Raw genomic sequence first — 20,911 nt, 5'->3', positions numbered from 1 at the left:
TTCTCTGATACAGGGGATGACGATACTATCATATTTGCAAAGTAATCGTACTCTCTCTGACACACTGTCTGCTTGTTGTTTAATTCACAACATCACCAGCAGGTGGAGCTTTCCAGAACCGGGACCAGGATGTGAACAAGACGGCGACGATCAACAATCGTCAGTCAGAATCAGAATGCACAAAGGTATGATACGTTGGGATTTCTGAATTAAACTTTTGTCGCGTTTGTACACAGCAGTTCAGATGAAACTGACACAGGCGCTAACAGGGCAGAGAAGTGTTTCATCAAGCAGTGTCATTGATCCCACTGGTAAAGCGGTATTGTGTAATTGATCAATCCAACAGTTCCAGTGCAGGGACCTGACATCAGTAATGGTCGAATCACTCCGCTCACCAGGCAAAGCTTCAGCTGAGTGAAAGGAACAGGGGCTCCTGAATCAGGTGGTTGTGAGTGAAACACAGACGGGAGTGCGACAGCGGTCTTGTGGTTATGTAAATGTTCAGGGTCAGGGTCCGTTTCACCTCTAGACAGGCCCTAATGTGTAAGACATCGCCAACTTTCACTTATAAAACTAAACGCCAGATGATAGGAATATTTCCCAGTTTTCAGTGATTGTGTGTTAACACAGCATTTCAGGTTTTGGAAGGAAAGCTACCAACTCCCCCCGGATTTTTATTGGCTGCTGCACAAAGGAGAAGAGGGGTGTTTCGGAAATCTGTTTTCTGTAGCAGAGCGGAGATCACTGGCGGTGTTGGGAATGGCAGAGGATCAGGAGGCAGCTCATTGTAGATACATTTGTGATCTGCTTCGGAGCTTTAACACCCCAGTGAATGTCTGGGCTGTGGAGAAATTGTGAGCCTGAGTTCCACATATTTCCCTCTGATATACTCTTCTACCTGAATTTAAATTCTCAGGATCCCTGCTGGGAAAGCCGGCATAACCAATCACCAGATGTCCCTGTCACATGTAGACATTGTGATTGTGCTTAAATCTGTGATTCCAGCTGTAATAAACGATGTGACAGCCTGGAAACCTGTCATCCGGCCCATCTAATTCTTGCTGATCTAAATGTCTGAGCTTGCCCCATTTTCCTGCAGCCTTTCCCAAATTTCCCTTGTAAACTTCTTCTATCCTTTTTCCTGCCCGCATGCTGCCAACTTTGTAATTTTATTAGTTTGCGGCCTCCTCTGTCTGCGCGTAATTTATACCCATCAGACACCACGTGAAAAAATGCCCCTTTGGTCCCTTTTAAATTTCTTTTAAAAGACTCAAGTCTCAGACTCCACTACCCTGGGAAAAAGAACATGACCCTCTACACTATCTATGTCCTGGATTATTTTATGTTCACACACGTGTGTAAGGTCACCCTTCAAGCTCCTGAGCTCCAGGGAAAACTGTCCCAGCCGAACCATATAACATAAAAAAAACAACATCCTACTCCAGTACCGTGGTGGTCATTCTCCACTACACTCTTTCCAGCTTAATCCCCACCATCCTATAGATTATCAACTACAACTGCACACAAAGCTCTCTAAGCGAGACTTTGCCAATGACTTGCATGGTCGTTACATGACGATCATCAGGTGGGGGATAAGGAGGGAACCGGGGGAGCGGTCAGCATAGTTCTCTAGGTAATGATCAGCCTGTGACCCAGGGGACCGGACGATGTGCCTCCCAAGGGAATGGTCCGTCTGTGATCAAGGGGACTGGATATTGTGTGACAAAGAGATTAGAGAATGTGTGATCCAACAAAGTGAACCATGTGTAATCCTGTTGCTGGTCTGTGTGTGACACAGACTATTGGACACTAAGTGACCCAGGAGAATTTAGCTTGTGGGTTATAAATACAGTGATATTTCCCGGTATCACGGGAAACCTTCGCATTAAGACCCCGTGGTCATCCTTGTTTTCAACTGTTGTGAATTCAGTTATCAGTATTACTGTGTCTATCCTGTTATTTTACTGGCAGTGAATGTGTCCAGTCACCGGCTTATTAGGATGGTCACCTGGCAGGATGTACGGTTCACATTACCCAGCACAGTTCCGCTCCAAATTCGGTCAGCCAGAGTCTCAGCTCCATTGCAATCTGAATCAGCTTTGCTCATAAATCATACTGGTGTAACCTGCAATTCATCACTTATTTCAGTTGGGAAATTGAAACGAGCAGCGATAGGACTGAAGAGGATTTTATCAGGCGGATCATCGAGGGAAGATGATCGGGACACGGGAAGCAAGGTACCAAATCAGGGTCAGATTAAGAGCAATGTCCCAATGGAAAGTGGTCCCGCCGCAGAGGAGCAGGAGCAAATTCAGCCCAGAGACAGTGACGTCAGCGACACCGATCAGGACCCTGGAATCAGCACAAGTGAGGCGACCCCCTGTCAGCTCGGAAGCTCATTGAACATGGAATTGTCAAGTCCCCAACAAGGAGCAGGTGAGTGAAATATGAGGGTGAGGGGTTCTCAGAATATGGCAGGGCGGAGGGTAAAGGTGAGGCCTTGTTGGAGGGTTGTCAGATGAGAGGAGGAAATTGTAGGTGTGGTACATGCGGTGTAGTGGGCAGCCGTTACCCCACTGCAATAAATGTACTACCTGCTGTGAGGATTTCTAGGATGTGTATTAGAGGAAATGCAGCTATCCAGATGAGAAGGGTATTTCCGGGTTGTGAATCCGGGGAAATGTATTCGTCAGGATGGAAGGAGTATCGCTGGGAAGTGAATATTATCGACAGTCCCGACATTGATTGCCCATCCAGAATTGAAATAGGTGAGTGGCTGGGATGAGGGATGCACTGGTTTGCATTAAATGTGGTCCTACTATTAACCTAATGCCCAGGATATTGCGGGTTCGGTTTTAAGGCCAGTGTTGGAGACGGGGAATTAAACCGTTTTTGTGTCTCTGAGCAGGTTCAAGTCATGTTTTTTGTTTTTGTTCAGTTGGGTGAGAGCGGTGGAGACGAGTGATATCTGAGTTCAAGTCTACATTTTCCTTTTTATGTTCACAGAGCCAGAGTTTACAATCTCCGACCTCCTGGCGGAGGGGGAGGAATACCGACTGTACCAACTGACAAAGTTCTACAGAGACAGACTCCAACAAGCGATTGAAGAAAAGGTTGAGAGACTCGGTATAACGTTGTCAGAGGCGGGACATTTCAGTAGAGAAGAAAATGAGGTGAGCGTACTTAATGCATTGTCACCGAACTGCTGGTATCAGAGGGAATAGTAATCAGTATTAATATCCTGCACGTTCTACGAGTTCTACATGGGAATGGAGACTTTGATCTCTGACTTGTCTCTCTCAGATCTGGTTTCAGCTCTGGGAACTATAGGTTCAGCATCACCTTTTCTTCTCTGCTGTATTTATTAGTGTCAAATAAGAGCAGTGGCTGCATATCCGGACTTTGAACAGGCATTCAGTCTGAAACTGATTTGAAATCTTGGCTGAGCCGCCGAGCAGATTCAGCTCATTTCATTGATACAGGATGAATATGAAACAGTCAGATTGTAAATTGGGCCAACCGGCTTCACTGTGGCACTTGACGGAGGGAAACCTGCTAACCACATCCGGTCTTGGCAACCGAAAAAGAAATCTGATAACTTGCTTAATATCTAACTAATGAGAGACAAGGGTAGACCATTTCAGGTCACTCTCCCTGGAGCTCACAAACAGTGATTGTCTTGTCCTAGATCTGACCTATTCAGCCATGAGTGGTTTTAGAAAATCAAGTGCGTTATACCCGTGAGTGAATCTGTTCTCGTTGGGATTCATTGGCGCTCTATGTTATTAATCAGATAGGCATCAATGTCTCAGAATAATGAACATCATTCCTCTTATTTCTCAGAGCAATGACCTAAGCCCATCCATATTCAGTTGCATCATCAATTACCTTAATTCCATTATCGCTGTATGTTGCTTGAAGATTATTCGATGTGTAATTCATAATTCTTCAGTTAATGAGGGAGCCCAAGCCCGCATTCAGGAAGTGATCACCATTTTACAGCATGAGTGCCAGGCAGTAATCATCTTCATCATGAGACAGCCGCATTGACATTCCTTAATGTTGCATAGAAATATAGAACCACAGAAAACCTTCAGCCGAGTACAGGCCCTTCGGCTCACAGATTTGTGCCGAGCATGTCCCAAACTTAGTGATTACTAGGCTTAAGTATAGCCCTCTATTTTACTGAGCTCCACGTACATATCTAAAAGTATCTTCAAAGACCATATCATAATCACGTCCACCAGCGTTGCCGGCAGCTCATTCCACGCACTCAACACACTCTGAGTAAAAAAACTTACCCGTGAAATATCATCTGTACCTACACCCCGTACCTTATACCTGTGTCCTCTTGTAGCAAACATTTCAGACCTGGGAAAAAGTCTCTGATTATCCACACAATCAATGCCTCTCATTATCTTGTACACCTCTATCAGGTCACCTCTCATCCTCCGTTGCTCCAAGGAGAAAAGGTCGAGCTCAGTCAACTTCTTCTCGTAAGGCAAGCTCCCCAATCCAGGCAACATCCTTGTAAATCTCCTCTGCACCCTTTCTATAGCTTCCACACCCTTCCTGTAGCGAGGCCTGAGCACAGTACTTCAAGTGGGGTCTGACCAGGGTCCCATATAGCTGCAACATTACCTCTCAGCTCCTAAATTCAATTCCATGATTGATGAAGGCCAATGTACCGTTTGCCTTCTTAACCACAGAGTCGACCTGCGCAGCTGCTTTGAGTGTCCTATGGAGTCGAACCCCAATATCTCTCCGATCCTCCACACTGTCAAGAGTCTTACCTTTAATATTATATTCTGCCATCATATTTAACCTACCAAAAGGAACCACTTCACACCTATCTGGGTTGAACTCCGTCTGCCACTTCTCAGCACAGTTTTGCATCCTATCGATGTCCCGCTCTGACAGCCCTCCACACTATCCACAAAACCCCCAACCTTTGTGTCATCAGCAAACTTACAAAACAATCCCTCCACTTCCTCATCCAGTCCATTAATAAAAATCACGAAGAGTAACGGTGTCAGAACAGATCACCGAGGCACTCCACTGGTGACCGAACTCAACGGAGAATATGATCCGTCTGCAATTTCACTTTGCCTGCTGTGGGCAAGCCAGCTCTGGATTCACAAAGCAATGTGCCATTGGATCCCATGCCTCAATCAGGCTCGTAAGGCATGGCCCGCCCTTGACAAAGCCATGCTGACTACTCCTAATCATATTATACCTCTCCAAATGTTCCTAAATCCTGCCTCAAAGGATCGACTCCAACAAGTTACCAACCACTGAGGTAAGACTCATTGGTCTATAATTTCCTGGGCTAATTCTATTCACTTTCTTGAATAAAGGAATATCATCTCATCGGGCTTAGGCGGAAGAGGGCAAGGCAAGGTAGGTTTAGGTTTCAGTTTTTCCTGTTGTGTGAGGAAGGGGAAGAATGAGTGTGAGGGCAGATTGTTGTTCTCGGTGTCGGATGTGGGAGGCCCTGTAGTCTCCGACCCTCCCAGACGTCCAGATCTGCGCCGGGTGTGCCGAGCTGCAGCTCCTAATGGACCGTGTTAGGGAACTGGAGCTGCAGCTCAATGACCTTCGTCTGGACAGGGAGAGTGAGGTGTTGATAGAGAGGAGTTACAGGCAGTTGATCACACCGGGGCCACGGGAGGCAGACAGGTGGGCCATGGTTAGGAGGAGGAAGGGGAAGAATCATGTACTAGAGAGTAACGCAGTGGCTGTACCCCTTGACAATAAGTACTCCTGTTTGAGTACTGTTTGTGGGGGGCGGGAACAGCCTACCTGGGGGAATCGACAATGGCCGTGCCCCCGGCACTAAGTCCAGCCCTGTGGCTCAGAAGGGTAGGGAAAGGAAGAAGAAGGCAGTAGTAATAGGGGACTCGATAGTTAAGGGGTCAGATAGGCGATTCTGTGGATGGAGTCAGGAGACCTGGATGGATGTATCTGATCCCTTCCAAGATATCCTGAAGTGGGAGAGCGAGGAGCCAGAGGTCGTGGTACGTATAGGTACCAATGACATAGGTAGCAAAAGGGAAGAGGTCCTGAAAGGAGAATATAAGGAGTTAGGAAGGCAGTTGAGAAGAAGGACCGCAAGGATAGTAATCTCGGGATTACTGCCTCTGCCATGCGACAGTGAGAGTAGAAATGGAATGAGGTGTAGGATAAATGCGTGTTTGAGGGATTGGAACAGGGGCAGGAATTCAAGATTCTGGATCATTGGGACCTCTTTTGGGGCAGGTGTGACCCTACAAAAAGGACGGGTTACACTTGAATCCTAAGAGGACCAATATGCTGGCGGGAGATTTGCTAAGGATACTGGGGAGGCTTTAAACTAGAATGGTTGGAGGCTGGGAATCATTTTGAAGAGACCAGGGGAGAGGACGCTAGTTCACAAATAGAGAAAGCTAGAAGACAGTGTGTTAGAGAGGCTAGGCAGGTGATAGAGAAGGGGAGCTCTCAGACAGAAGTTGTAGAGGAGAAGGAAGAAAAAGATAATAAAGTTGATTGCATTGTTAGGGATAAACAGAGAGGAAGAGGTGGAGAGTTTCTGAAATGCATCTATTTTAATGCAAGGAGCATTGTAAGAAAGGTGGATGAGCTTAGAGCATGGACTGATACATGGAAATATGTTGTAGCTATTAGTGAAACATGGTTTCAGGAGAGGTGTGATTGGCAACTAAATATTCCTGGACTTCTTTGTTTCAGGTGTAATAGAATCGGAGGGACAAGAGGAGGAAGTGTTGCATTGCTTCTCTGAGAAAATATTAAAGCGGTGCTTTGGCAGGATAGATTAGAGGGCTCTTCTAGGGAGCCACTTTGGGTGGAAGTGAGGAATGGGTCGGTGTAGTAACACTTTTAGACCACCTAATGGGGAGCGAGAATTGGAGGAGCAACCTTGTAAGGATATATGTAGTGAGCACAAGGTAATTGTGGGAGATTTTAATTTTCCACACATAGACTGGGAAGCCCACCCTGTAAAAGTGCTGGGTGGATTGAAGTTTGTAAAATGTGTGCAGGATAGTTTTTTAAAGCAATACATAGAGGTACCGACTAAAGAACGGGCAGTGTTGGATCTCCTTTTAGGGACTGAGATATGTCAGTTGACGGACGTATGTGTTGGGGAGCCCAGTGATCACAATACCATTAGTTTCAGTATAATTATGAAGAAGGATTGGACTGGACCCAAAGTTGAGATTTTTGATTGGAGAAAGGCTAACTTTGAGGAGATGCGGAAGGACTTAGAAGGTGTGGATTGGGACAATTTGTTTTTTGGGAAGGATGTAATAGAGAAATGGAGGTCATTTAAAGTTGAATTTTTGACGCTATTGAATCGTTATGTTCCTATTAGGTTGAAAGGAAAGGTTAAAAGTTTGAGTGCGTCATGGTTTTAAGGAATATTGGAAACTTGGTTCGCATAAAGAGGGAGATCTACAATAAATATAGGCAGCACGGAGTAAGTGAGGTGCTTGAGGAATATAAAGAATGTAAAAAAAATCTTAAGAAAGAAATTAGAAAAGCGAAAATAAGATACGAGGTTGCTTTGGCAAGGAAGGTGAAAATATATCCAAAGGGTTTCTACAGTTATATTAATAGCAAAAGGATATTGAGGGATAAATTTAGTCACTTAGAGAATCAGAGTGGACAACTATGTCTGGAGCTGAAAGAGATGGGGGATATTTTGAACATTTTTTTTTTCTTCAGTGTTCACTAAGGAGAAGGATATTGAATTGTGTAAGGTAAGGGAAACAAGTAGGGACGTTATGGAAACTATGACAATTAAAGAGGAGGAAGTACGGGCGCTTTTAAAGAATGTACAAGTGGATAAATCTCGGAGTCCAGACAGGATATTCCCTGGGACCTTTAGGGAAGTTAGTGTAGAAATAGCAGGGGGTCTGACAGAAATATTTCAAATGTCATTAGGAACGGGAATGGTGCCGGAGGATTGGTGTATTGCTCATGTTGTTCCATTGTTTAAGAAGTGTTCTAAGAGTAAACCTAGCAATTATATGCCTGTCAGTTTGAAGACAGTGGTGGGTAAATTAATGAAAAGTATTCTTAGAGATGGTACATAGAATTATCTGGATAGACAGGCTTTGATTAGGAATTGTCAGCATGGATTTGCGCGTGGAAGGTCATGTTTGACAAATCTTATTGAATTTTTTGCAGAAGTTACGAGGGAAGTTGAGGTTAAAGCAGCGGATGTTGTCTATATGGACTTCAGTAAGGCCTTTGACAAGGTTCCGCACGGAAGGTTAGATAGGGAGGTTCAATCGTTGGGTATTAATATTGAAGTAGTAAAATGTATTCAACAGTGGCTAGATGGGAGATGCCAGTGAGTAGTGGTGGTAACTGTTTGTCAGATTGGAGGCTGTTGACTAATGGTGTGTCTCATGGATCTGTATTGGGTCCAATCTTGTTCGTCATATATATTAACGATCGGGAAGATGGGGTTGTAAATTGGATTAGTAAGTATGCAGATGATACTAAGGTAGGTGGCGTTGTGGATAATGAAGTAGGTTTTGAAAGCTTGCAGAGAGATTTAGGCCAGTTAGAAGAGTGGGCTGAACGATGGCAGATGGAGTTTAATGCTGATAAGTGTGAGGTGCTACATTTTGGTAGGAATAATTCAAATAGCACATACATTGTAAATGGTAGGGCATTTGTAAATGGTAGGACATTGTAAATGGTAGGGATTTGAATGCAAGAACAGTGTGATCTAGGAATGAGGGTGCATAGTTCCCTGAAGTTGGAATCTCATGTGGATAGGGTTGTGAAGAAAATTTTGGTATGTTGGCCTTTATAAATCAGAGCATTGAGTATAGGAGTTGGGATGTAATGTTAAAATTGTAGAAGGCATTGGTAAGGCTGAATTTGGAGTATTGTGTACAGTTCTGGTCACCGAATTATAGGAAAGATGTCAACAAAATCGAGAGAGTACAAAGAAGATTTACTGAAATGTTACCTGGGTTTCAGCACCTAAGTTACAGGGAAACGTTGAATAAGTTAGTTAATAAGAGAGTGGCAGCTGTGTGGAATGAGCTTCCAGTAGAAGTGGTAGAGGCAGTTTCGGTATTGTCAGTTAAAGTAAAATTGGATAGGGTTATGGACAGGTAAGGAATCGAGGGTTATGGGCTGAGTGCGGGCCAGTGGGACTTGGTGAGAGTCAACGATCAGCTGGGACTAGAAGGGCCCAGATGGCCTGTTTCCGTGCTGTAATTGTTATATGGATATATCCGCAACCCTCTAATTCTTCGGAAACTCTCCCGCCTTCATTGATGATGCAAAAATCATAGTCAGATGCTCAGCAATCTCCTCCCTCGCTTCCCACAGTAGTCTGTGGTACATCCCATCTGGTCCAGGCGACTTATCCAAATTGATGCTTTCCAAAACCTCCAGCACATCCCCTTTCTTAATATCTACATGCTCAAGCTTTTCAGTCTGCTGCAAGTCATCACTAAAATCACCAAGATCCTTTTCTATAGTGAAAACTGAAGTAAAGTATTCATTAAGTACCTTTGCTATTTCCTCCGGTTCCATTCATACTTTCCCACTGTCCCACTTGATAGGTCTTATTCTTCACGTCTTATCCTCTTGCTCTTCATATACTTATAGAATGCCTTTGGGATTTCCTTAATCCTGCCCACCAAGGCCTTTCCGTGGCGCATTCTGGCTCTACCAATTTCCTGCATAAGTTCCTTCCTATTAGCCTTATAATCTTCTAGATCTCTAACATTACCTAACTCTCTGAACCTTTTATAAGCTTTCTTTTCATCTTGACCAGATTTACTACAGCCTTTGTACACCACGGTTCTTGTACCCTACCATAACTTCCCTGTCTTATTGAAACGTACCTACGCAGAAATATCCACACAAATCCATACAAATATCCCCTGAATATTTGCCACATTTCTTCCGGACATTTCCCTGAGAACACCTGTTTCCAATTTAAGCCTCCAATTTCCTGCCTGATAGCCTCATAATTCCTCTTATTCCAATTGAACGCTTTTCTGTCTTGTCTGTTCTTATCTCTCTCCAATGCTATTGCAAAGGAGATAGAATTATGATCACTATCTCCAAAATGCTGTCCCACTGAGAGATCTGACCCCTGACCAGGTTCATTTTCCAATACCAGATCAGGTACAGCCTCTCCTCTTGTAGGTGCATCTACATATTGAATCAAGAAGCCTTCCTGAACACACATAACAAACTTCACCCCATGTAAACCCCTTGCTCTCGGGAGATGCGAATTGATATATTGGAAATTAAAATCTCCTATCACGGCAACTCTGTTATTATTACATTTCTCCAGGATCTGTTTCCCTATCTGCTCCTCGATATCCTTGTTTCTATTGGGCGGCCTATAAAAAGCACCCAGTAAAGTTATTGACACCTTCCTGTTCCTAACCTCCACCCACAGAGACTCAATCAGACACAGACAATCCCCCCATGACGTCCACTTTTTTTGCAGCCGTGACGCTGTCTCCGATCAATAGTGTCATGTCCCCACCTCTTTTGCTTCCCTGCCTGTCCTTTCTGAAACATCTAAAACCCGGCACTTGAAGTAACCATTCCTGTCCTTGAAACATCCAGGTCCCTGTAACGTCATATCTCCAAGTACTAATCCACGCTTTAACCTCATCCACTTTGTTCACAACATTCCTTGACTTAAAATGTTCTGTTGTCTTTACACATCATAAGACCATAAGGCATCGGAGCACAAATGGGTCATTAGGACCATCGATTCTGCTCCGCCATTACATCATGGGTGATTTACTCTCCCTCTCAACCCCATTGCCCTGACTTCTCCCAGTGATCTTTGCTGACCTGACTAATCAAGAAGGTACCACCCTCTGTTTTAAATATACCCAATGACCTGGTCTCCGCAGCTGTCAGTGCCAATGAATGCTAACATTTTGTTTTTGCCTTTCCTAACATCGACTCAAACTGCAAGAAACACCGCACTAGGTCTCCTGAGACAGTTTACAACTCTCAAAAATAGTCTACGTCGTCATTATTTCTGCGAAAGTGTATGGCCATGTACTTCCCTATACTAAATTCCAATTGCCACTGATTTGTCCATTTTTTCCCATCTGTGTCTGTCCTCCCTGCTTCCCTCCCGATATCTTCGTAACGCGCGCAGTCTGGGCCGTAAAGCATCAAAACATCAGCATAATGGAAAAAGAAACTGTCCCAAAACCAGCCACTGTAGAACACCTCTAGTCACCAACATCCACCAAGAAAACGCCCTATTTGTTCCCATTTTGTGCTTCCTGACAGTCAGACAAATTCTGTCTGGAGAATAACATGGGCCCTCTACCCATACACTTGTCTTTCTTGTCCTACTGTCTTGTTAAATGGTGTTATGTGCGGCACCTAGTCAAAGGACCTCGGGGAGTCCAAGTAAAGAGCTTGCTCGGACTTTCCGTTGTCGACCCGGTAAGCTGTTCTCTCAAAAACTTCCAACAGGTCTGTCAGGCAAGATCCCTTCCATGGATTTTGGCCTTTTTTTTATCATGTGCGTCCAAATACCCCGAAAACTTATCCTCAATAATCGACTGTTGACATCTTCCCAAATACTGATCAGACTAACTGGCCTATAATTTTAAATGGTCGGTCCTCCGAAACCATTCCAAAATCTAATGATTCTGAAGGGATCATTATTAATGTCTCCACAATCTCTTCAGCCTCCTCTTTCAGAAGCAATCGAGTTCAGTTGGTCTGGACTCACCTATCTTCAGAACTTTCTGCTTCCCGGGCACCTTCTCCTTAATAATTGCAAATACACTCACTTCTGCCACCTGACATTCTCAAATATCTGGCACGTTCTAGTGTTTGTTACAGTGAAGACTGACGCAATATACTTACTAATACTTTCTGGCATTTCCTTCTCCCCTGACAGAACCTCTCCACTGTCGTTTTCCAGAGGCCCAATATGCACTTCCCTCTCTTTCACTCTTCATATATCAGACGGACCTTTTGCTAAACTATTTTACATTATTCGCTAGTATACCTTCATATTTCATATTTTCTCTACTTACGGCTTTTAATTGCCTTCTGTTGATTTGTAAAAACATCCCAGTCCTCGAGCTTTCTTATATATTTTGTAATATTCTGTGCCCTCTCTTTTGCTTTTGTGCTGCTTTGACCACCTCGTCAGCCACGGTTGATCATGCTCCCTTTAGAATAATTCTTCATCTTTGTGATCCTTTGTCCTGCACCTTCTGAATTGCTCCGAGAAACTTCAGCCATTCCCGCTCTGCCATTGTCCCTGTTAGTGTCATTTTCGAATTTATTTTTGCCCAGCTCCTCTCATGCTTCTGCAATTCCTTTATTCCACTGAAATACTGATACATCTAACTTTACCTTCTCCCTCTCAAACTGCAGTGCGAGTTCCTTTATTTCATGATCACTGCCTCTTAAGGGTTTAGATACCTTAAGCTCCCTAATCAAATCTTGTGCGATACACAACACAAAATACAGATCCGCCTTTCCTATAGTGGGTTCAATCATAAGCTTCCTTCAAAAGCCATTTCAGAGGCATTCTACAATTTCCCTGACACAGGATTCAGCTCCGAACTGATTTTCCAAGCTACCAAAGACAACTTTATCATTCACATTTTTACAGGCGTCTGCTCTCCCCCATTGTAATTTGTAACTCACATCCCGGCTACTATTAACAGGCCTGTATATAATGTCCATCAGGGTAATTTTACCTATGCAGTCTCTTAACATCTACATCTTCCAGTCCGATATCACCTCTTTCTCAGGATTTTCATTTTTAATGACAACATAGTAAACCCTACCCCTTCAGCTACCTGCCTATCCATTCGATTCAATATTTATCCTTGGATGTGAGCACCCAACTATGAACTGCTTTCAGCCATGATTCAGTGATTCCCAACATGCATTATTTTTTGCTCTCTCGCTCTCCCCTCTCTTCTGTTCTTCTTATCACATCTTGTTGAGGTACTGCTGCACATTGACAAATCGAGTAAATTAATCACATTGCATCTATTGCAGGGTGTCAGTGAATCCTTAATCTTACACAATATTGATTTAGAATTTCCTTCAGTTCCTGTTTCTCTATTAATGACTGAACACGGGAAGGATGAGACAGCAGGTCAGTGCCTGCATCTGTTCTGAAGCTGGTGGGGCCATGAACACATATTTTCCTCAACATTCTCCATGTCTGTCCATCTGCTCCATAACAAGTTCATTGTTTTCCTTTTGTAGAAAGTCACTGAACTGGCAGAGAAGGGAAACCGGGCAGAGAGTTCCAGACTCCTCCTCAGTTTGGTGATGGGCAAAGGCTCCCGGGCCCGGAGGGCGATGTGGAAATGCTTTGTGACTTTGAGGACTGAGTTACCGAAGTTGGACAGAATACTGAGGCAAATACAGGAGAAAGGTATGTTTAAAAAATACTCTGAACACAAAGGTACGTTGAAATAAATTTTAGTTATTTAATTATTTTTGCTCTGTTTCCATGGATGTTTTTTTAATATATTTAAACAGGTCCTGATCCACAGGAATACATGAACATTGCCCAAGAGTTATTTGAGTTACCTACTCAACTGATAGGTGAGTGATGAATGCACAGTTCAAATCACGCCTCAAATGTTAGTCTGGGACTTCGCAAAATCTGGGATTCAGATTTCACCATTAATCATTCGCTGATACGAGGAAATCTGCAGCTGCTGGAATTTGAAGGAGCACACACACAATGCTGGTGGAACGTGGCAGGCCAGGCAGCATCTATAGGGAGATGTACAATTCGCTATTTACCTCCACAGAGATCGTCTGGTATTTCCTTTTCACCTGTTACTGCATCTACATCATCATTTTTCAGCGGTCCGATATCTTCTTTTTTATTCTTTATACATCTGGTAAAGAAAAAATACTTTGGTACTTTTTCTTATATTATTGACCACTTGCTTGCATTTCCTGCACATTCATGTATATCTAGGAGCATTTATAACATAGTTGCCTCCAACACGACCCACACAGTAAATTACAGGCACCTACAAGACTGTGTAGAAAACTACTCACAATTGCTGTAAATTTACCCCATCTCACCTTAACCAAAGGCCCTCTGGTATTAGACACTGGACTTATGCAAAAATAAACAAACTAAATAAGGGCTGTTGACCCAAACTCTTATCTCTCAAACTTGTACACCTCAGTCAGATCTCTATTCTACCACCAGAGTAAACAAACAAAGTTTATCAGACCTCTACTTGTAGCACATGTCACCGAATCCAGGCAACATTTTGATGAACCTGATCTGCAGCCTCTCCAATACTTCCAAGAGCTGGACAATCAGAAGTGAACACAATACTCCAGATGCACCCAAAACCATAAGGTCCAGGAGCGGAATTAAGCCAATCGGCTACGTGAATTTGCTCTGCAAATCCTCTCAACACCATTATTCTGCCTTCTCCCAGTAAACGTTAATGCTGTTCCTAATTAGGAACCTATCGACCTGCATTTTAAATATACCAAATTACTTGTCTTCCTCAGCTGTCTATAATAATAATTTCACAGATTCACCACCTGCTAGTGAAAGAAGATTCTCCCAATGTGGATCATCCCCAGCCAGGACAGTTCACACAGTTCTCAAGCATGTTAAATTCCTGTATAAGCATTCCTTGTGGGACATTGTCAAACACCCGACTGATATCCAAGTAAAAAATCTCCATGTGTAACATCATCCGTCACCTTTGTCACCTCCTGGAAGAACTCCACTATGTTAGCAAGAAGCAAACCCCGCCCAAAGCCTCGCTGCTCAACATCAAACCACCTCAAACATTCTGTCATACACCCGTGGGACAGAAGATATAAAAGGCTGAAGGTCCGTACCACCAGCCTCAAGGATAGTTTTAATTCTGCATTTATAAGGCTATTGATTATCAGCAACTATGTTATTATTGGCTATTAATAATAATAAGACAACTTTATTTATAAAATTGCAACATCCTGCATCTCGTAACTAATAACCACTCACTTAGATAATCACAATATACTTACAGAAGAGCAGAACGAATACATTTAGTGTATGAATGAATTTAAGGAGCAACTAATAATAGATTATGTATCTATCGAGCACTGTGGAGAGTAGAAATCTTTCAATGTTATATTGTCTATCAAAAGCCATTTGATTCTGTCTCTCACATGCTTAAGAGTTTCCAATATTATAAAAGATGCATCCAATACTTGTTAAACTTCTACAACATCTAATGAATTACAATAAACGCCCTAATAACATCCACAACGGAACAACCACTGTTACCAAAATAAATGCAGACTTTTTCCAGAGTGACACATTAAGCCCACTATGGTTTTGTCTGGCGTCAAATCCACACTTGAATTTCCTGAATCAGACAAAAATCTGCATCGAATCCGGGGAAAAAAGCAACGAATTATACCTTACACAGCTATACAGGGATGATTGGAATTAGTTACTCTTGCATCAGTGGAGCTAAAACAATTATTTCCAATAATGGAACCAATTTCCAAAGAAGCCATATATAGCATATATTGCTAGGCGTGACTATGTGATTGTATAAAATAATAAATTAAATAAGTTGTGCAGAGATAGAAATAAAAAAGAGATTATTTAGTCAGTATCGATAGGTTCTATGTCCATTCAGAAACTGGATGGTAGAGAATAAGAAGTTGTTTCTCAATCGTTGAGTGTGCTTGAGTGTCCGATCGTGTGCAGTAGTCCCCATGAACCAGACGGTGATGCAGCCGTTGCTTTGCAAGTTACACCTGTAAAAATATTCGAGTGATGTTGGAAACTCCTGATGAAATATAGCCACTGTTGTGCCTTCTCTGTAGCTGCATCGATATATTTGGTCCAGGTCAGGTACTCGGAGATATTTACAGGCAGGATTTTGAAATTGCCCACACTCGTCACTTCAGATCCACCTGTGAGGATTGGTATGCCGTGTTTCCTCATCCTACCCTTTCTGAAACCTACAATTAGCTCTAACGATATATTTTCATCAACGCAAGGAGCATTCAGCACTCCGTACAAGCATGTACAATTCTGATAAGGGGTACACATCACTGAACGTAAATGAAAGCATAACCCATAAAAATGAAGAAGCAATCATAACAGAAGAACGTTAAACTTGGAAGAGTGGAAGATCCTGACTCCCCACGGAAGACATCCCCACGATCTGAGCGATGTTGACAAGGAGGCGTTGAGCGCCTGGCTCAGAGTTGGAGACCTCTTCCCAGAAACGGAAGAGATCATTGTAGCAATACAAGTCCAGGTGGTTAACACATCCAGTTATCAATAATAAAGAATAAAGGCCAGCAGGTTCAAGGTGATAAATGCTGAAAATTACAAGAGCTGCCAGAAACAATTGAACAGATTACAGGATCCTGCAGTAGTTTTACTCAATCTGAGCACTGACAATCAAGTGCTAGACAACTTTCACCAAGATCTTGCATAAACTACAACTGACGAAAAACACCATCCCTCACTATAAATACAAGTCTGCTCCACTTTTAGAGTTAGTGTCCGACAAATCCACCGTGACCGATCCATTATTACAGATAGGACAATTCATAATAACTGTCCGGCTATAATTTTACAGGATAATCTAGCAAAAACAAATTCTTAAATAGATAAAGCCATTTCAAATTCACATAACTTACAGAAATCAATTAATGAAAATCTTTAGAAATATGCTGAATTAAAAGAGGAAATTGAAAGACTGTGGAACACAGTATACATTGTCCCGATAACAATATCGACAGCTGGTATCATCCAAACAGCGCCACACAATAGTATTAAAGAATTAGCTCCACGCAGCAATGTTCATGTAAATGTTACGAAAGCCACAGTAGTATACACCACGAGAGTAATCTGAAATTATCTATTAATTGAGAAATGAATGTGCTTGGATATGCCCGTACCTCAGGATTTGCCATTTTGAGTTAAGAAATAATAAAAAATAATTCTAGGATATTTATAAAGAACCTTTCATCGGGGGAACGTCGTTCAAATTGCGTTACAATTGGATAAAATGAAAACTAGAAAATAAAAGACAAAATAATATCAATTACAAGCAAGGTTCAAATTTTAAAAAAGAAGTTTTACACTGGTTCTTAAAAGTGACTAACTGAGTCTACATCCCTTACACAGTACTTGCAGAAATCTTGGTCTCCCTAGTTATATATATATATATGCCTCCGAATTTTATACAGTACTGTTGTTTTAAGTTTTGAATTCTACAGTTTAGGAGAATAGTTCAAAAACAAGCAAAAAAAAAAATCTGACCTGCCAACGATCCTTTGGCCTTGTACCTTATTGTCTGCCTGCACTGCATTTTGTTGGCAACTGAAACACTGTTTCACTGAACTATTCTGTTCTGTTTTTCCTTGTAGAACCTTATTGCACCGACGTGATGATATTATTTATTTGGATCGCATGCATAAACGTTTTCATTGTATCTTGGTACATGTGACTATAAAAAAAAAACAATGTGCCAAGTTGTTGTTGTCAATAACACAGAGCTGCTTGGTTGTTTAAGATTGTTACACCCAGGGGTGGTAGCGGGGATACGCTCCCACGACCTATTAAATGCTCCCAGTGGCGCGCGACTCAAATAGCCTCTGACAATCAGGTCCAGCTCCTGGCCTTCACTTGTGACTTAGCTACTAAGCTTGGTAGAGGCATTTTTTCCGATAGTAGAAAGGACAAATACGCGTTACTGACACCTGATAGCCAGTCATTTCGGGCAATTGGGGCTCGTCGGCCGTGATTGGCAGCTCATCCAGATGAAGGAAAACAGTGACCTCACGCTCCACCCCTCAAGGGGGAAACTTATGAGTAAACCCAGTGGGGAATAATCTGGTGCTGGAGCCCTTAGGACAGTCTTAGTTTGCATTCAACGCGGTCAGGCAACTCCTGTGACACTTCTGGTGCCAAGCCGTATCAGTCTCTGCAGTTCCTCTGTGTTCATTAACTGCTAATGATGTTTTAAATATAGTCAAATGTTATTGTAACGGAAGTACAGTCAGGATTACGATCAGATATCAGGGGAACTTTCAATTGAAGATTAATTAATATCAGAATATGAGGTTTGGACATTTTCTGGGACATCCATCGCTGTCAATTCCACTGTCTCTGAACAGAACTTTACTTTCTGTCCTAATATCCATGGAAGCATTGAATTAATTCATGTAATCTCAAACACTGAATGTTGAAATGCAGTTATAATGTTCTCTGTCAGTTGAGCCATTTTACTTTTTGACAATGTTCTCTGTTCCCATGGAAGCTGTTCAACAGAAACACAAGGAGGCTCTGCGGGCACAAACTGAAACACTGAGAGTGAACACGATCCTGATGAGGGAGAAGGTGAAGGTTTTCCAGCTGGTTGATCGATTCGTTGAGCTCACGGTGATTACTACTGTTCGAGATCGGAGACTGGTGGAACATGAGCTGCTGGCAAGAGGCAGAGACCACGAGGAGTGGAGAGAGAAACATCTCTGCGGAGAGCTGGAAAAAATCCAGACTGATCAGTTGTTCCAAAACCGCTTTTCCTGGAGTAAATCCAAACCTGGGGATTCAGCAGCAGTGACCGGAGTCGCGGGGATCGGGAAAACCACAATGGTACAAAAGATTGTTTATGACTGGGCCATGGGGAAAATATACCAACAGTTCCAGTTTGTATTCAGTTTCAAATTCCGGGATTTAAACTCCATTAACTGCAGAATAAACCTGAGGGAACTGATTCTAGGTCAGTATCCTTACTTTGGGAATATCCTGGCAGAGGTCTGGAAGAACCCAGAGGGTTTGCTGTTTATATTCGATGGTTTGGATGAATTCAATGATAAAATTGAATTTGCTGACAGTCGGGGAGACACGGTACCTCGCTCCACATGCACAGATTCTGAATTCAAGTGCAAGGTGTCTGACATTGTGTACAGTTTAATCCAGGGCAAGCTGCTCCCGGGGTGTTCAGTGCTGGTGACCACCCGCCCCACTGCGTTACATTTATTGAAAAAGGCGAAGATCAGTATCTGGGCTAAAATCCTGGGATTTGTTGGTGAGGAACGGAAGGAATATTTCATCAGACATTTTGAAGATCAGACAGTGGCAGCAGCTGTTTTCAAACACGTGAAGAAGAACGAGATCCTGTACAACATGAGCTACAATCCTGCCTACTGCTGGATCCTCGTCCTGGCACTGGGCCCCTTCTTCACACAAAGAGTCAGGGACCCACAGCGAGTTCCCAATACTATCACCCAACTGTATTCGTGCTATATTTACAACATCCTGAAAAATCACGGCCGTGAGATTGAGAACCCCCGTGATGTGTTATTCAGGGTTGGTCAGATGGCCTTCAGAGGATTATCCGAGAAGAAGATTGTCTTTACAGATGGAGATTTGATCAACTACAACCTGCAGCCTTCCCAGTTCCTGTCCGGGTTCCTGATGGAGCTTTTAGAGAGAGAGGATTCCGCTTGGAGCGTGGTGTACACATTCCCACACCTCACCATCCAAGAGTTTGTAGCTGCAGTCGCACAATTCCTGAATCCACATCCCGGGGATATCCTGATATTCCTCACTGAAGCCTACAGCATTACAGATGGGCAATTTGAGGTATTTCTCCGTTTTCTTGCTGGTCTCTGCGACCCAATGTCAACTCGGGGCCTGGAGGAGTTTCTGGGTCCATTTCTTCATGAAACATCCTGCCGGGTGATTGACTGGGTGAAGGAGGAGGTTAAGCACCGGACTGCAAACACTGGGACTGAAGCTCGTAAAAGGAGCCTCCTGAACACATTGCACTACCTGTTTGAGTCTCAGAATCGTGGTCTGGCTCAGGAAACACTGGGATCTGTGGAAACACTTTCATTCAGTGGAATGACACTGACCCCGATTGATTGTGCGGTCCTGTCTCATGCCATCGGATTCTGTGATACAATAAAACACCTCGATCTGACGGGCTGCCACATTCAGTGTGAAGGAATCCAGCAGCTGGGACCCGGGCTGCACAAGTGCCAGAAGCTGAGGTAACTTGATTTATCTCTCACTCTGAACTGTGAAACTGCCTCATTGTGTTGTTTCAATGTAAAGGAATTTCGGTAAATTTGTACTAAATCAGATTAAGAAGACTTGTGACAAATGCCCAGGGGATTGGTAGTGTTCTGTGGTTCCTTCTAAGGAGATGTTGGAGACTTCATCAGATCAGTGAACAACAATCATTAGTTTACTGGTATAAATCACAGGAATACCCGTGTTTCTCGCTGCCTGTGACACGTCCATTGACAATGTTCCTTCTCACTGTTACTGACACCCAGACCGACACTGACTGTAGCAGGTGGGTCAGAGATTCACACCCCCTTCCCGGTGAGGGACAAAAGACCGTCAGCAGACTGTCCCAGTGAGAAGGAAATAAATACCATTGTGAGATTGTCCTCCCCTGCCCTTCCCCGTGTGTGACTTTGCTCAGTTCCAGATACGCAGAGAGAGAGGGCGCAACTCCTCTGCGCCTCTGTTCAGACCCAACACACACGTCCAAATATTTTCTGCATCCTCTCGTCTTGTAGGATTATCGTTTACTCTTGGAATCCTCCTGTGGGACCTCTCATCCAAATCCCTCTTCCATTCTTTGGGATCAAGTCCCCATCTCCATTTCTCCTGTGGGTTCGCTATTACATTTCCCTAATCCTCCTGTGGGTTCGCTATTACATTTCCCTAATCCTCCTGTGGGATGGCTTTACCCCACCCTCTTCATCCTGTTGGATGTCTCATCCCCATCTTCCTTCTTCCTGTTGGATCTCTCAACCCATCCCCCATCCTCCTGTGAGAACTCTCTACACCACACCACATCCTCCTGTGGGATCACTATTCCCCATTCCCCTTCCTCCTGTG

The 20,911-nt window shown here is 43.3% G+C and overlaps 1 protein-coding gene across 1 annotated transcript; it reads left to right on the top strand.

Moving 5' to 3' along the window:
* Positions 1 to 157: 157 nt before the first annotated feature.
* On the top strand, positions 158 to 20,105 carry LOC132386739 (NACHT, LRR and PYD domains-containing protein 3-like). Its single transcript, XM_059959091.1, has 6 exons — positions 158 to 185; positions 2,149 to 2,436; positions 3,007 to 3,173; positions 13,255 to 13,426; positions 13,534 to 13,599; positions 18,312 to 20,105. The coding sequence occupies exons 1-6, from the start codon at positions 176 to 178 to the stop codon at positions 20,051 to 20,053; spliced, it is 2,445 nt and encodes an 814-aa protein (XP_059815074.1). The 5' UTR covers positions 158 to 175; the 3' UTR covers positions 20,054 to 20,105.
* Positions 20,106 to 20,911: the final 806 nt, after the last annotated feature.

Source organism: Hypanus sabinus, unplaced genomic scaffold, assembly GCF_030144855.1.
Source record: "Hypanus sabinus isolate sHypSab1 unplaced genomic scaffold, sHypSab1.hap1 scaffold_1287, whole genome shotgun sequence".
NCBI classification, from domain to species: domain Eukaryota; kingdom Metazoa; phylum Chordata; class Chondrichthyes; order Myliobatiformes; family Dasyatidae; genus Hypanus; species Hypanus sabinus.
Note: the sequence above shows the minus strand (reverse complement) of the source record. Positions and strands in the feature narration are given on the sequence as shown.